General features: G+C 44.9%; 1 protein-coding gene across 4 annotated transcripts in view; it reads left to right on the top strand.

Moving 5' to 3' along the window:
* The window catches only part of LOC126419062 (uncharacterized), a 1,102,766-nt gene that overhangs the window by 628,740 nt on the left and 455,976 nt on the right, over positions 1 to 18,050 (top strand). Inside the window, exon 3 of one of the 4 annotated variants that reach the window (XM_050086141.1) lies at positions 7,082 to 7,172. The exons of the other annotated variants lie outside the window; for them this stretch is intronic. Within the exon in view, the coding sequence (XP_049942098.1) occupies positions 7,082 to 7,172 (91 nt within the window). The remainder of the gene's footprint in view (positions 1 to 7,081; positions 7,173 to 18,050) is intronic. 4 annotated transcript variants of the gene reach the window in all.

The following is an 18,050-nucleotide window of genomic DNA, read 5'->3' as shown; positions in this document are numbered from 1 at the left end:
GTCTGTGCTACACTCGAACCCTACCATCAGCTCTTACCAAACGAAACTGGTACTTATCTGGCCAGGCCACTGTTCTCCAGTCGTCTAGGGTGCAACCGATATGGTCACGAGCCCAGGAGAGGCGCTGCAGGCGATGTCGCGCTGTCAGCAAAGTCAGTCGCGTCGGTCGTCTGCTGCTGCCACGGCACATTGGCGCAAGGTTTCGCCCCACTGTCGTGACGGATACGTTCGTTGTACCTCCCACGTTGGTATCTGCTCTTATTTCACGCAGTGTTGCATGTCTGTTAGCACTGACAACTCTACGCAAACGCCGCTCCTCTCGCCCGTTAAATGCTGGTTGCCGGCCCCTGCGTTGTCCGTGGTGAGAGGTGATGCCTGAAATCTGGTATTCTCGGCGCACTCTTCACACTGTGGACCTCTGCGTACTGAAATCCCTAACGATTTCCAAAGTGGAATGCCCCGTGCGTCCAGCACCATCCATCACTCCCCGTTCAAAATCTCTTAATTCCCGTCATGCGGTGACAATCACGTCGCACACTCTTTCACGCGGATCACCCGAGTACAAATGATAGCTCCGCCTGTGTACTGCCATTTTTTAATGCATTGTGTACGTGATACTACCGCCATCTATATATGTGGATATCGCTATCCCTTGACTCATCTCAGTGTGTACCTCGATTTTTTCGTAAAAAGAATGGTTCTTCATAATATCACATTCCACGTTTAGGTGCAAAAAAAAAAAAAAAAAAAAATCGCGCTGCCGTGTGAACGAGAAAGTCCATTCGCGCCGCACAGGACTCGATACAACAACAAGCAATAGCGAGTTGTCGATTGAGACGAGGAAGCCGCTCGCGTGAAAGGGACATACTTTTTCGAAAATTCGTAAGAATCACTGTTTTTTTTTTTTTTAATAAGTATGTATTTTCCGCACTGCAAATGTAAAAACCTCTAGTCGATTATTAGTCGAACCGCGTAAGAATTAAAAACAACAGTAATTTAAATCGATATAGGTCTTCCACTCATTCAAGAGCTGCCAAATTTAACAAAATACTGGAAAAATCCTAAGACGAACAGCTTAAACGTGCTCACTACGTAGCTCATCATGGAAGTAGAACGCCCTCCTCCCCCCCCCCCCCTCCACCCCTTCCTATCCTTTCCTTCACCCCGTCGCTCTGCACCATTGTTCTGACAGTAGGTGTTCCTGCCTCGCCGCGCGGGATTAGCCGAGCGGTCTAGGCCGCTGCAGTCATGGACTGTGCGGCTGGTCCCGGCGGAGGTTCGAGTCCTCCCTTGCGTATGGCTGTGTGTGTGTTTGTCCTTAGGTTAATTTAGATTAAGTAGTGTGTAAGCTTAGGAACTGATGACCTTACCAGTTAAGTCCCATAAGATTTCACACACATTTGAATTTTTTTAATTTTATTTGGTGCCTCGTGTCTGATGTGCGTTTTAATCACTCTTCCAGTTGCTCTTGAAATTATCATTTACTGTCGAGTTCTCACATTATTTCTTATCTGACTAGTCGTTGTCTTTCTCTTGAAAAATTAGTTCTAATAGGATGTGACGGCAAGGCAGTCAATACAGGTTGGGAAAACCGACCTGATTCGCCCAATCGCAACACAGTTCCGGAAACCACTAACATTGGCGGTTTGCTCTCTCAGTTTTAGTGAGGTGTCTTTTCTTCATCCGTTTCATTCGCTAATCCGTGGATAAAGATCATCAGTTCCGGAAACTTTGAGACGGGCAATCGGTGAAAACCTAAGTGACTGCCAGAAGTATCCTGATTGTGGCTTCAAGTGCGTTGATCCTTAGAGCCCCAAAACAGACAGAAATAAACAAAATAAGGAACAACGATACCTACTCGACGTATACATGCAGTAAAACCGGTGAAGTGTCGAGAGGATTTGGCAGTACATGAAATCGGTGCCTTGTCACTCTCCAGGTGGTTGACAACACGAAATACATATCTCAGATTTTACTTTACTGAAAAAAAAATGCCTCATCCCAACTTCATGAAATAACTGTGTTTGTTTTGAAGTCATATACGCCACTGTGGTGTAGTATTAAAACATGTAAATACTTTACAGTGGGCTCAAAACCTGTGTATGAATCTTTACAGTCTTCGCGACATCTGTCAGAATGTTTACTTCATATTATTGACCCACTGATCGAAAGCAATATTTTTTTGCCCTTCCAGAACATTTCATGTTGAATGTGGCCATGATGCAAGATTAAAAAAAAAATCACATTAAAGAGCTCGGTCTTTCACGAATGTTAAAGACAAAACAGATCAAGAGAGGAAAACTATCAGAAGTACTCAGAAAGGATAAAATAGACTTTGATTTATCTTGTCCCCAGTTGTTGAGAGAAGTGAGTGAGTGTTGAGATTAAATGATGAATTCATTATGGCTCAGTTCCTCCGGACTGGGATATGATAATCGAGAAATTCCCATTTCACACGGAGACAGTTCAACGATGTTTGAAACTCTTGATGGAGGCTTGGGGAGAGTTCTGCAGAGCTGAATAGCTAGGTATGGCTTCATTACAACGACGCTGCTGCCTAAATTCAAAAAGAAGTCGGATTTCCAAGTGCCTTCAGCTGGGATAAACAGAGAGATTCTGCGTTCCTTTCCTGGGCTTTTCTTTCAACAAAACATATGATGGTGTCTCGATTTTCCTTAAATCCCGCTTTCACTACCGAACGCTACGTCAGCATTGCCTCTCTGGTGCTTTTGCTTTCCCTGAAACTGATCGTCGTCGTTCTTCTGCATATCACTTTTGTCAGAATCTTGGACACGTGAACTGGTACCCTGATTTTGCGATAGTTTTTCCAGTTATCTTGGAAATTGTGTTAATGATGTACTGAAAGTACGATGGTATGTCTCCAGTCTCATAGATTCTGTCTGGCTGTTTATTCCCAAATTACTTTAGGAATGCTGTCTGTGTCTTCTGCCTTGTTTCATCGCAAATCTTCCAAACTACTACATTCCTTTCCCGCCTTCCTCGTACATTATAACAGTGCAGTTTCTTTCGCGTTATTAGTGTTGGCGTCTTTGCTTTTAATTGGCCGAAAGACCAGTTACAACACTCCGTAGCATGGCCCCCCCGCTGGCGTTTGGTGCAGTAGAAATGCTCTTTCAGAATCATCACGGCGCAGTACAGAATATTCCATACTAGCTGACAATCCCGGCGTTCCTGGGGTATTCATTTGGCCAATTTTTTCTTGGAAACCAAAGAAAAACTTTCATTACCATGTATTTGCGAAAACACCTTTGAAATTATGAAACAGTGGTGTAAAGAAATATGCATAATGTACAAGTGTTAAGTACTAGCCAAACCCGACAGCGCTCAACTTCGGTGATGTGACGGAAACCGGTGTTACCACTGAGCCCTTCGACATTTACAGCGAATACACTTAGTAGCACAGAAGTAATACATTTAAACATCATGCATGAAACGGCAGCTTTCCACGCATCTCATTGTTTATGATGTCATATCTCCACAACTATGGCAGGTCAGTTGTCATTACCACCTCAGGGACTATTGCCTGACAGTAAGGGACATGCGTACCAACTGTTGCTGAGATCGGCCCAGTGGAATAGGTAGAGAGATTAAACGCACGCGCGCGCGCGCACACACACACACACACACACACACACACACACACCAGCGTGCGCGCGTTGGTCCATAAATGCTGTCTGTCCATAAATCAGTTGTCCGTAGCAATCCTTAGGCTCCATTTTGTCTAGCGGTGGTGGTAGTTAGTTGTAACCTTGACAGGTGCGTGGTACCCAAAAGTCAGTTGACAATAGAAGGCCGAGGTTATGTTGTTCGTCATCATCGGAGAAATAACAAAGATTAGATTAGATTAGATTAGATTGATACTAGTTCCATGGATCATGAATACGATATTTCGTAATGATGTGGAACGAGTCGAATTTTCCAATACATGACATAATTAGGTTAATTTAACAACATACTTAAGTTAATATAACAACTTTATTTTTGTGTTTTTTGTTTTTCTTTATTTATTTTTTTTATTTTATTTTTTAATTTATTTATTTTTTATTTTATTTTATTTTTTTATTTTTTTCTTAATTTATATCTAAAAATTCCTCTATGGAGTAGACGGAGTTGTCATTCAGAAATTCTTTTAATTTCTTCTTAAATACTTGTTGGTTATCTGTCAGACTTTTGATACTATTTGGTAAGTGACCAAAGGCTTTAGTGCCAGTATAATTCACCCCTTTCTGTGCCAAAGTTAGATTTAATCTTGAATAGTGAAGATCGTCCTTTCTCCTAGTATTGTAGTTATGCACACTGCTATTACTTTTGAATTGGGTTTGGTTGTTAGTAACAAATTTCATAAGAGAGTATATATACTGAGAAGCTACTGTGAATATCCCTAGATCCTTAAATAAATGTCTGCAGGATGATCTTGGGTGGACTCCAGCTATTATTCTGATTACACGCTTTTGTGCAATAAATATTTTATTCCTCAGTGATGAGTTACCCCAAAATATGATGCCATATGAAAGCAATGAGTGAAAATAGGCGTAGTAAGCTAATTTACTAAGATGTTTATCACCAAAATTTGCAATGACCCTTATTGCATAAGTAGCTGAACTCAAACGTTTCAGCAGATCATCAATGTGTTTCTTCCAATTTAATCTCTCATCAATGGACATACCTAAAAATTTGGAATATTCTACCTTAGCTATATGCTTCTGATTATGGTCTATATTTATTAATGGTGTCATACCATTCACTGTACGGAACTGTATGTACTGTGTCTTATCAAAATTCAGTGAGAGTCCGTTTACAAGGAACCACTTAGTAATTTTCTGAAAGACAAAGAAAAAGTTAGCTACAGAACAACGTCTATTTCTTTTGAAACATCCAGCCTCCATCTCGACAAGCTGTTCGCAAATTAAATTTAAGATTTAAAGAGTGCTGCTCCCTTGTTCATGTAGGTCAAAGTGTGTTACTTCAAACGAGGGTCGTGTTGTTGTCACGCAATGTTTTGTGCAATCGCCGACTAAATCTCAACGAAAAGCGTTCAAGTAGTATTGAATAGTAAGGGAGAGCCTACACAGGATTCAGAAAAAGTTGAAATTGGGATCATATAGGTCTCCATCAATTCGGGGCCTAAATGAACCCGGACAAACGTATGCAGTTCTTCGAGTCGTACACTAGTTTTTGTTGCCTTTATATAAAAATTTTACAAAACCATCCTTTAGAGCGACGAAGTGACTTTCAAGGTGAATGGCAGAGCGAAGAGAAAGGAATGTGTCTCCTGGTATTCTACAAATCACTGTGTGGGGACGGACTGTATGGGCAGAGATTTTCAGCGGTGGGCTAATCGGGCGTTATTTTTTGTAACGATACTGTCATTTCTATAAATTACCCGGGGTTTCCTTGAAGTTGTTCGTAGAACTGAAAAATAGTCCACATTTTGAACATCTACAGCCGGTTAAGGAAAAGTTGATATGGCAAGAAGACGTAGCGCCCCCACATTGTGGAGTTACTCTGAGAGACTTCATAAATGGAAACTTTGGCGGATCGATTGACAGACGGGTTGGTGCTGAATGGGATCCACGATACCCAGATATCACACCCATGAACGTTTCAGTCTGGGTTATACTATAAAATTACGTTTCTTCCGTCAAAATTTATGGTGCTGAGCATTTGAAGGGGCGAATACAAGCATAATTTGAAATAGGTTTGCGACAAAATTTTTAAATCGCTGTTGAAAAGGTGCAATGTTTGGTACAGCATGCAAACCAATTTGAGCATCCTCTGTACGGTGATGGAACTTTAAGTGTTTTTCTGTGTTGAGAATAAATTTCTATTTTCAGTTGTTCAGTATTATACAACAAACGCGTTTTTGATACATACTTATTGACCAAACTGTATTTTAGAGAATGATGATATTTTAGAGAATGATGATATATGTCGTTTTTCCATTGATCTTAAAATGTTCAAAATAGTTCAAATGGCTCTGAGCACTATGGGACTTAACATCTGAGGTCATCAGTCCGCTAGAACTTAGAACTACTTAAACCTAACTAACCTAAGGACATCACACACATCCATGTCCGAGGCAGGATTCGAACCTGCGACCGTAGCGGTCGCGCGGTTCCAGACTAGAACCGCTCGGTCACATCGGCCGGCCCTTAAAATGTGAACGGATGGGTAAAATAATGTTTATTTTCCAACTGCGACTCTCTCAGTACCGTGTATCGTTATAATAAAAAACTGTAGTCGCTGTATATTTTTTTGAATCATTTGAAGTGTATCGTAGCGATAAAAACGGAAGCACTGAGTGGGTGACTTCTGTAGTCGTTGAAATCGTATTTTATTTTTATTTTTAAAGTAATACAGCCGTTTGTTATCGTCCAAATTATTCTATAATGTTTCATCTTTTTGTTTTTATTTATGTAATCCTTCGTCATATAAATGTACTTTTACTTTCAGTGCATATATGTCGAATTTAACTAAAGGCTGCCAAATGTGTTGTTTCAAATACTGGGGCGATAATGTTCTCAACGATAAACAAGAACTATGCAGTGCAGTGAAAAAGACAAATCTGGTTGCTTGTCTGAAACTTCAAAAAATGGTTCAAATGGCTCTGAGCACTATGGGACTTAACTTCTAAGGTCATCAGTCCCCTAGAACTTAGAACTACTTAAACCTAACTAACCTAAGGACATCACACACATCCATGCCCGAGGCAGGATTCGAACCTGCGACCGTAGCGGCCGCGCGGTTCCAGATTGTAGCGCCTTTAACCGCTTGGCCACTACGGCTGGCTGTCTGAAACTTCCTACACTGTCTGCTTAGAATATATTTAGTAGTTGTGGCAGTTGTTACTAGTAAGGTAGCGTGCAACAATACAGAATTTCCTGATGGAAAGTTTTAATTTGAAACTCTGCCTTAAACCGAAGCCTCTCTTTTGTGACAGTGAACACTCGAGCATGATGCCAGCAAGACATTTATCTGTTATAGGTTTCTTCGCTGCTTTCATTTTACAACAACTTGTTTACTCTAGATTCCTGCTAACACACCTTTTCTCTTGTTGCAGGTAAGAGCCACGCGTTGTTGGCCTGCATGCGAGTGACTCTTGTGAGGAAGCCCGTGTCGACGTCACTGCCATCGCGGTTCGCCAACACCAGGTGAGCTGCCGGTCTCGTTGTTCACAGGTCGACCTTCATACTCGCACATGGAAGGGTTGTGCGAATGCAGGAAAGAAGACAGGAACGGCAGTGTGAAACCTAAGAGGACAGACCAGGGGGAGAAAAACTAAACTTCTTTTTCTTTCTGCTCCACTTCCTTCTTCTCTCATTTTATAGTTTTCGTGCCATCAATCTTAGCTTACAGTGGAACTGACATTATTATCTCCAGAGGTGTTGTTTTTGTGTTTAAGCGGCTCGGCCAGACCGTCTGTGCTTAACCGGATGTGGGAAACCTCCCAAAAGCGCGTGATTTGCCCCCGATAGGACGACAGCTGCCCGCGGCAGTGACGCAACGTCTCCCTGTAGGGCTCGGTCACATCCCCACGCCGCGGTACAAAGCAGCCTTTTAGCAGATAAGTGCGTCGGTTGCCTGTACTACTTCCGTGTTTTTCAGACAGGGGAAACATCGTCAGCACAAGTTAAGTAGAGTTTTTCTACAAAAGTAACAGCGACTGAAGAAACAATTATGTTAGGACCCATATGTCGAGCAATACATTAATTGTTAACTGCAGTATAAATGCGTAGAGAATCAAAAATAGGCAGCCGATAGCAGCTCTGTGTATGGCGTGGTGGAATTTATAATGAAAATTTCGTGTGGTTAAAGCAGGCGCCCAGCTGTTCGACCGAACGAAGTGGTGTACGTCCTTGGAAATGCCTGTCTCAAAGAAGGGAGGCAGCTGGTTCTAAAGTTTTCGTATTTCTACCCTCTCCGTATCTGAACAGAAAGGGGTGTGCCACAAATGGGAACCTAACTAAGGACATCACACACATCCATGCCCGAGGCAGGATACGAGCCTGCGACCGTAGCGGTCGTGCGGTTCCAGACTGCAGCGCCTAGAACCGCTCGGCCACTCCGGCCGGCACTGGCGCTTCCCCGCAATGATTTGGCGGCGGTGAATGTGGGCGTTCTTCCACTGAACTGACTGGCGCTTCGTTTCAGGACTGAAAAGTGGCAACCGTGTCTCATCCATTGCCACAATCGATAAAAAGGAGGTTGTGTTCATGCCGTCGCCACGCGTCAACATTGCCTGGCAACGTGCCACGTGCGCAGCCTTGTGGTCGCCCGTCAGCATTCGTGGCACACACACCTGGGCGACACTTTTCGCATTTTCAGGTCTTCGTGCAGGACTGTGTGCACAGATCCCATGGAAATGCCAACTTTACAGGCGACGTGTTCCGCACTCATTCGGCTGTCCTCCGAAATAGTTCGAACATACCGTCAGACCGGCTGGTGCGAGGCAGAGATTGTCTCGGTTTTGTTGGCACACGCCGTTCTGTCTTCTCTGAACTGTCGTGCTCACGAACGCACATTAGACATATCCGTGACACACTGCAACATGTCTCACACAACTAACGTATAATTGCTGGAAGAAACGAATGATTACAGGCTGTTGTTTGATGAGAACGTCGCCATTTTTAAAACATGTTCAAATGTGTGTGAAATCTTATGGGACTTAACTGCCAAGGTCATCAGTCCCTAAGCTTACACACTACTTAACCTAAATTATCCAAAGGACAATCACACACACCCATGCCCGAGGGAGGACTCGAACCTCCGCTGAGCCATTTTTAAGGGTCGAACACAGGTCTCAGTCTCACCGCCCCGTACCGGATTTCTTGTGTGCCGTCCAGTACTGTCATCCACGTCACACTTTCACGAGTGCTCAACTATATTAAAAGAAACCGCAAGATTCTATCGTTTCCAGTCATGAGTAAAAAAAAGGTAAATTGGGAGTGTTATAACTTTAAAGCACCTCGTAGTTTTATAATGTGAGTGTTGACTTGTACCTCTAAACCACTTATTGTCTCCAGGAAAAAAGTTGAAGAAAAGAGTCCTCCCGAGCAAAATGGCTCTAAGCAGTATGGGACATAACTTCTGAGGTCATCACTCCCATAGAACTTAGAACTACTTAAACCTATGGACATCACACACATCCATGCCCGAGGCAGGATTCGAACCTGCGACCGTAGCGGTCGCGCGGTTCCAGACTGTAGCGCCTAGAACCGCTCGGCCACCCCGGCCGGCCCTGCCGAATAAACTCCAGTTCATCGGACAGTGCGGTAGCGCGGCTGCAGTTGTAGCGTTTGAGGTGATCCAGTATGAGGAGAAGCTCTGTACTTACATTCGGCGAGGAGTTTTCAACGGAGTGACTTTTATTGTGGTCCTGAGTTCGAAGACTTCTTTCTTGCAACTCTCCTCGCCAGTCTGTCGTGTGCAAGCCTCTACGTTTTTACGTAACTACAGCAAGCGACTACCATTTGAACTGCAGAGCAGTGGTAGGCACACCAGACTCGCATTCGGGAGGACGGCGATTGAGATCCGTGTCCGGCCATCCAGACTGAGGTTTTCCGGGATTTCCTTGAATCGCTCCGGGCAAATGCCGCCACTGTTTCTTTGGAAGGGCGCGGCCACTTTGTTTACCTGCCCTCCTTCCCGATGCTGCGTCTCTAATGACCTCGCTGTCTACGGGATATTAAATCCTAACTTTTTCCCTTCCTTCTGCCACTCGAATCTGTGTACTGTAACCAAACCACGAACTCACACTACATGTTTTACCCCCGCATTCCCTCCGGCCGTTGTGGCCGAGCGGTTCTAGGCGCTACAGTCTAAAACCGCGCAACCGCTCCAGTCGCAGGTTCGAATCCTGCCTCGGGCATGGATGTGTGTGATGTCCTTAGGTTTAAGTAGTTCTAAGTTCTAGGGGACTGGTGACCTCAGAAGTTGAGTCCCATAGTGCTCAGAGACATTTTTGAGCCCAGCATTCCCCGCCCCCCTCTCCCCCCTCATTTCCAAACGATTCGTCAGGGTCTCAGGATGTGGCTTATTAACAGTCCCCTTCTTTTAGTGATGATGTGCTGTATACACTAGGTGACAAAAGTTGTGAGGTACCTCCTACCTCCTGATATCGTATCGGACCCCCTTTTGCCCGGCACAGTGCAACAGCCGGCCAGAGTGGCCGAGCGGTTCTAGGCGCTACAGTCTGGAACCGCGCGGCCGCTACGGTCGCAGGTTCGAATCCTGCCTCGGGCATGGATGTGTGTGATGTCCATAGGTTAGTTAGGTTTAAGTAGTTCTAAGTTCTAGGGGACTGATGACCTCAGACGTTAAGTCCCATAGTGCTCAAAACCATTTGAACAGTGCAACAACTTGACGTGGCACGGACTCCACAAGTTGTTGAAAGTCCCCTGCAACAATGCTGAGCCACGTTGCCGCTATAGCCGTCCATAATTGCCAAAGTGTCGCCTGTGCAGGATTGCGTGCACGAACTGGACTCCCGATTATGTCCCATAATTGTTGGGTGGGATTCATGTCGGGCGATTGGGTGGCCAAATCATTCGCTCGAACTGCCTAGAATGTTCTTCAAATCAATCGCGAACCATTCTGACCAGGTGACACGGCGCATTTTCATCCATAAAAATTCCACCGTTATTTGAGAAGATGAAGTCCACGGCTGCAAATGGTTTGCAAGTAGCCCAGTCCACGCCATTACGGAACCACCACCAGCTTGCACAGTGCCTTGTACACAAGTTGGCTCCACGGCTTCGTGGGTTATGCGCCACAGTCGAACCCTACCACCAACTCTCAGCAAATGAAATCGGAACTCATCTGAACAGGCCACGGTTTTCCAGTCGTCTGGAATCTAACCGATGTGGTCACGAGCTCAGGAGAGGCGCTGGATGCAGTGCCGTGCTGTCAGAAAAGGCTCTCGTGTCGGCGATTTGCTGCCACAACCCATTTACGTCTCACCGCACTTTTCTAACGGGTACGTCCATCGTACGTCCCACATTTATTTCCGCAGTTATTTCACGCAGTGTTGCTTGTCTAGTAGCACTGACAATTCTACGCGACCGCTGCTGCTCTCGGAAAGCCGTCAGCCGCTGCGTTGTCCGTGGTGTGGATCTCGAAATAGTGGATTGCCTAACTGTTTCCGACGTCCGATGCCCCATGCTTCTAGCTCCAGGTACCATTCCGCGTTCAATGTCTGGTAATTTCCGTCGTGCGATCATAACCGCGTCGGAATCGTTTTCGAGCGAATCACCTGAGTACAAAAACCAGCTGCGCCGGTGGTGCCGTTTTACACTTCGTGTACTGCCGTCGCCTGTGTACGTGCATGTCGCTAACCGCTGTCTTTTGTCACCCCAGTATATGTCTTTTTTCCCTAATCTGTTTTAGACCCACCCCGCTACTTATCCGATGTACACAGCTAATGCTGAAGATACTCCTGTAGCCAGAATGAGATTTTCACTCTGAAGCGGACTGTGCGCTGATATGAAACTTCCTGGCAGATTAAAACTGTGTGCCCGACCAGGTACCATTCTGCGCAGGTTCGCAGGAGAGCTTCTGTAAAGTTTGGAAGGTAGGAGACGAGATACTGGCAGAAGTAAAGCTGTGAGGACCGGGCGTGAGTCGTGCTTCGGTAGCTCAGCTGGTAGAGCACTTGTCCGCGAAAGGCAAAGGTCCCGAGTTCGAGTCTCGGTCGGGCACACAGTTTTAATCTGCCAGAAAGTTTCATACTCCTGTAGCATCAGTTTTCAAAAGTTTCTATGCCCATCTTGTGTGAAAGGTTTAGCATAAATGTTTCAGTTTTGTACAAGAAGAGTGAGGCTTGGCGGTCTTAATTTTGGTGCCAGTAACTACTTCGGTTGCCGATATCGAGCTGATCGTATGTCTTTGGATGAGGCGTGTTCAAGTACAGTGATGTGGCGTGAGAGGACACTTGGCTGGCGAGCTGTGACTTTTGGGCGACTCCGGCTGTCCGGCGCGGGCCTCCAGACGCAGCGAGTGGTTAAATCGGTCGCAGGCAAGACTTGCCGGCTCGCTTAAGCCCGTCTCACACGGAGCACGGTTCGCCGCGAGTTTGCGAGATGGCATGCGTCCCTGCCGGCTTGCAGGGAAATGAGCCGGCTATCTTCCATGCCGAAGCTCTCCCACGGTGCAGCTAGTTGTGATCGGCTGCATGTTGCATCGAACGAAGATGACTGCTTCAGGTACAGATGTTAGGAGCAAACTGGCATTATTAGCTGTTTTGGTGCTAAACGATGCAGAAATGCATGCTAATGAGAGAAGAAGAAAGAAATAATGGACGAAAAACTGGATTAAGAGGAGAAACGCTGGAAAAGGTGTGCTCTCCATGCTTCATAAAGAGTTGAGGTTATTTCGCATAACACCTAATTTTGTTCGAGAAGTATCACCATGTCATTACTGTTTGACTGTATAAATATACCAATAATGACTGTTATATACGACTTTATTTTATAGGATAGCACTCCTTGCTTGTCGTATGTGGTCGAACAAGACACACGGCACTTGCAACTCTTTCGGGTGCTTCTGCACGCAAGTGTTTATTACAATAGTTTCCGCTTTTCACGACGTACACTGTTCTTCCCTATAAGTACATATCAATGCTTCAATCGCTTCCTTGGACCACTGCGGTGCCATTATTTAATAATTATAAGAATTTCCTACCGCACCTCACAACAGCAGAAAAGCGACTATCAACAAAGGCTTCCCCACCCAAGCTTTCCGCGTCTGACGCCACAAACGAAACGTCTCATGATTGGCCAACGCAGGTAGCACGCTGGGAACCTTACAAGAAAAGTAGCACCAGACCTATCCTGGAAATCTGAAAAGGTTCCCAGCAAGGTAGCCCGCTAGCAGACGACGGAGCCCGCAAGGTAGCCGTCGCGCGAGCCAGCAAGGAAACTTAACAGCGAATCTTGCTCCGTGTGAGACGGGCTTTACAGACTGGTAGCGGCGAGTTGCGGGAAGAGCAGCGGACAGCGCGTGCAGTTTGGTCGGCAATTCCCGACTTACTCTGCAAGCTTAAATTTTACGGCACATCGAAGACGGCCTGTACGGTTTGGAGGCAATAACACCCTAACTGGAATCCTGGAAGTCACGGCTCCTTCACACCTGAGAGGGGTTATATGTTGTTTCCTTATTTTTTGGGTACCTGATATTGCAAAAAAATGGTTCAAATGGCTCTGAGCACTCTGTGACTTAACATCGGAGGTCACGAGTCCCCTAGAACTTAGAACTACTGAAACCTAACTTACCTAAAGACATCACACACATCCTTTCCCGAGGCAGGATTCGAACCTGCGACCGTAGCAGTCGTGTGGTTCGGGACTGAAGCTTCTAGAACTCCTCGGCCACAGCGGCCGGCCCTGATATTGCATAGCCACATCTGTTTTAATGTGGAATTCGACCTATTATATTATCGCGCCTCCGAGTAGTTGTGTGTATGATCATCTTTCAGTGTAACTGATCGCAGTTTGTTGTTCCAGGCCATATTCCGTGCAAGTGTACGACTGTTCTCCGTTATAAATTGAATCGACAGAGTTAAATTTGTAACGTAATCTGTGTCGGAGGCGAAGCACCCTTTGTAGATGTCTTAATCATTGCATCACCAGGTGCGGATGTTACCTCTTATAATTTACAAGTAATTTTAACGAGTGTTAAGCTTGTAACTTGTATGTGTAGTCGCTTTCGCGATAACTTGAGATTCCCTACACATTAGACATTGTCGTCTGTTGCGTTATTTGGGCAGATTACTCTTCCATTCTGCTGTGTGTGTGGTGGCAGGGTAGCTTCGGCAGCGGACGACGCGTTCCTCTTCCCTGGGGCCAGAGCAGAGGCGCGTTTGCTTCCTGCGTCTGAGTTGGCCGGCAACCTGGTGCCTCTACCAGCCACGGCGGAGTGTCGCCGATTAATCGGGAATAATTAGCCTGTCCTATTTGGTGAATTCAGTATGCTCATGAGGTTTAAAACGTTTTCTGCAAGACCGAAGTTCTTTCTCGCTATATCTGCTCTTTAACCACACGTTGAAACCTTGCACCATTATCGCTACTTTTAAAACGTGTTTAAGGCCCTTCAGTTCTCTATATGAACCGCCGAAGCTTTCCTTTGATCCACGGTCAGTAGGTAACTCCACTCATTGCCTGCCTGTTGCGCTACTGCTACGGTCGCAGGTTCGAATCCTGGCGCGGGCATGGATGTGTGTGATGTCCTTAGGTTAGTTAGGTTTAAGTAGTTCTAAGTCTAGGGGACTGATGACCTCAGATGTTAAGTCCCATAGTGCTTAGAGCCATTTGAACCTGCTTTTATTGTTGGAACGATAGTTGTCAACGTTTGTGCTAGTGTGTACCATTTAGGGGTCAGATTTAAATTGACTGTATTTTCGGCGATGTGTATTTTGTTGCTTAAGAGATTTTTATTAAGGCTTGTGCATTATTAAGGGTTTTCAAATTCAAATGGTTCAAATGGCTCTGAGCATTATGGGACTTAACTTCTGTGGTCATCAGTCCCCTAGAACTTAGAACTACTTAAACCTAACTAACCTAAGAACATCACACACATCCATGCCCGAGGCAGAATTCGAACCTGCGACCGTAGCAGTCCCGCGGTTCCGGACTGCGCGCCTAGAACCACTAGACCAACGCGGCCGGCGTTAAGGGTTTTCCAACACCCACAATCATAATGTGACGTATTACCTTTCCTGTATTCTGGATGAGCTTTATCAACGTGTGTAAGGCGTTACCCATGCTTGGAAACTGTTGGTATATTTAGTTGCTGTCATTGCAATTAATTTTACTGATAAAATTGTCTATTGAACGCGTTTGCAACCATGCCTAGTTGATGTAACTTCCTTCTTGTATTTGGAAACTCTATACTCCTGATTTTAAGCCCTTCACTTAATGGTATTAATTGTTAAAGTTTGTTATTAATGAATTAGGCCGTTTAAGTCTTAGACGATTGTGAGTGGTGGTGTTCTTCTAACAACATTTTTTAAATTGTGATTATAATATCGTTGTTAAGCAATAAGCTGTATTCCATGAAACAACAAGTGACGAAATATGTGGGTCCATGTTCCATCTGTTTTTCCTTAAAATTATGTCAACGCCAGTTGTGAGGTATCAGACACATTCTAGATAAATATACTTAGTATAAGACAGTAAAATGTTAATACTGTGCCAATGAGAGACCAAACCTACCAACTTTTTTTTTTAGAGTATTTGTACTTTTGATTACGAAAACCTCACAAACATTCATACGTTCATTAATTCTTGCACTAGCAGATTTTAATTCTTTACACGGCAACTGAACATTTTGTTACAGCTTTCGGAAGCCAAAGTGACTAACCACAATTTTCGTATTTGTATTTTCACAGCATTTGATTCTTCGTTTTTAATTCCCGATTTCCATTTGGCAAAGCTAACATGAAATGAGTATTGTAAACGACCTTTGTTCGTATACAACTTTGGTTGTCATGATTTCAGTGACAGCAAAGGGCTTACGTACGTATGGCCAGAAGCAGAAGGTTTTCAGAAGTCACAAGAAGTAGCTACATGCCACAAACAACGCAACAGGCCACAAGTATGCTCTCACTTACTCTGATTCATGCAGATGAAGCTCCTAAAAGTTCAGCAGAGTGGATATTGCGGATTTCAACGCCTGGACACTGCTATCCGCCGAAGTATTCCGCCTTCGGTGTAGTTGAATCTAAAGCGAGGCAGACACGAAACACCTTCTCACCAGAAGACTGGTACTGTGTAATTCGTACTGAGAAACAAGGGATCGCTTTGTAGCAGCTGAAATGAATCGTAATCATTTTATTGAGAACAAAGACTATTGAAGGCGTCATAACAAACTGCAGGAAGACAGTCGGTGGCTTACCAGTAAACTGGCTTGACATGCGATGAATTCGTTCACATTCTACACTACAAGACAACTTTTTGCGAAGATTTTTTTATTCTTTGGGGTGAGTCTGTGAATGTAAACGAGGATGCCCTATAGTGAAGTATTCGTCCCATTAGGAGGGGAGTAGCGGCAGATGTCACGCCTCTCCTGAAGTATATGCATTCCTTCTGTGGACGATGACCACTACAACAATCTCGTGGCCACTGATGAGGAACACAGCGCTGAAGTGTCAGAGAACTGTGATATCATGTAGTGTTAGCATTAGCTAGCCACATTGGAAGTTAAAGTGAAATAAATGATGCACTTTCTCAGTTAACAATGGGACTAACTCCTGAAAAAAAAAAAGAAACAGATGTTACATTTCTTCTGCGTCAGTGATTATTTGTGTGGTGTTTTCATCAAATTAGTGCCTCTCACAAAGTTATAATTACCATAATAATTTTATCATGAATAGAAATTTAAATTACGAGTAAAGCCGAATTTGCAATATGCATTTAACTTTAATCTTAAGTTTTCTCAGTTGCTGTTGCAGTGAAGTTTGGCTTCTGATTGTTAGTTGTAATTGTGTGTTATTTCCCAACACATACTTTGAATAAAGCATGTTCGATGATGATGATGATGATACGATGTTTGGTTTGTGGGGCGCTCAACTGCGCAGTTATCGGCGCCCGTACAAATTAACAATCTTTACACAGTCCAATCTGGCCAGTTTCGTGAATGATGATGAAATGATGGTGACAACACAAACAGCCAGTGCCCTGGAGGAGAAAATCCCCATCCCGACAGGGAATCGAATCCGTGACTCCGTGATCCAGAGGCAGCAAACGTTAGCCACTAGACCGTGAGCTGCTGACAATATGTTCGAAGCATTCAATAAACGACCGTTCAACCTCGGATAAAACGTTAAGGTCTGAGAAAGACTGGATGTCTGCCTCGTGATGGCAGGAAGAAAATGCCTTTCTTGTGACGTCACGTTGATAATTGGAGACTGCAGACGAGTCTAACCGTACTGTGGCAGCGGTGGAAGAACGTGTTGTGTACCGTGGCCAATCTTATTTCGTGGCTTAGCTACGTTTGAAACTTTTCAGTGTCTAGTACCTGCTCAATTAAAAATCGTGCTTCACGGCTTAATACGGAACCAGAAAGAAAAGGGTGCTGTGCCTGGGAGTCAGCTAGTCGCTTTGAAAAGTGTCGTACGAAAATAATCGATTCACCGGTGGCTGGCCGAGGTGTGTTGTTTATTTGTGAGCCGGCGGGCTGATAAGAGGCGCATCACGCGAAGTGTTCAGGACGGCGGGGTTAGGAAAAGGAAATAAACTGTGATGTGACAGAAGAAGCGAGGCGGCGTCCTCTGCAGTGTATTTAGAGGAGAATGAGGAAATGATGGAAACAGACCGCCACGTCATCCAGCGAGATCAACGAGGGCAGACTTGCAAATAATCAGCCGCAGCTGGCAGCACGCCGTTTAGGCCAGAACCTGTGGCGCTGGTGTCGGGGTGGGCTCTCGCGTCTCGCGGCGGCTGGGGTGAGTGTGTCCAGGTGTCGTTGCCTCTAGCCGTGGCGGGCGGCAGGTATTCCTGAGCCGTCTGCCGGGACGCCACCGGAAACGGTTATTGCTTCCGGCGCACAGGTACAGCATCTGCGGTGTCGGCCTTAATAGGCTATAGGCTGTAATCTTTCTGGCTTAGTCACCCATCATATTAGGCTCCAAGAAGCTGTTCCCAGAGCAGTGCAGATGCAAGAAGTATGTAGATCACGAAATGTGGTGTGAGGTACCTGTGGCAGATGTTAGATTCGGTACCATTCCCGTGAGAAAGACCGCATGCGTAGTGCTACTGCTCTGTAATTGGCTGCTGTGTTCGGAGCAAGGGCGCCAAAACGTTAAGGTATAGTTATTATTATTAGTTCATTGGAATGACTTCACTTTTTAATATAAATCTCTCTCAACAGCTGACTATCAGTCAGTCATTTTATAATTATCAAAAACAATTTAAATCAAAAACAAAAGACTGACGAAATTGCAGACGAAGCACTTCGGAAGCGTTCGGGTCACGCCTTTTCTGGTATGGCGCGCGAAATGTTTCGGGCTGTTCGTCACTCTGTATTAGGCAGTCGAG

The sequence above is a fragment of the Schistocerca serialis genome, chromosome 9 (genome assembly GCF_023864345.2).
Source record: "Schistocerca serialis cubense isolate TAMUIC-IGC-003099 chromosome 9, iqSchSeri2.2, whole genome shotgun sequence".
In the NCBI taxonomy this organism is placed as follows: domain Eukaryota; kingdom Metazoa; phylum Arthropoda; class Insecta; order Orthoptera; family Acrididae; genus Schistocerca; species Schistocerca serialis.
Note: the sequence above shows the minus strand (reverse complement) of the source record. Positions and strands in the feature narration are given on the sequence as shown.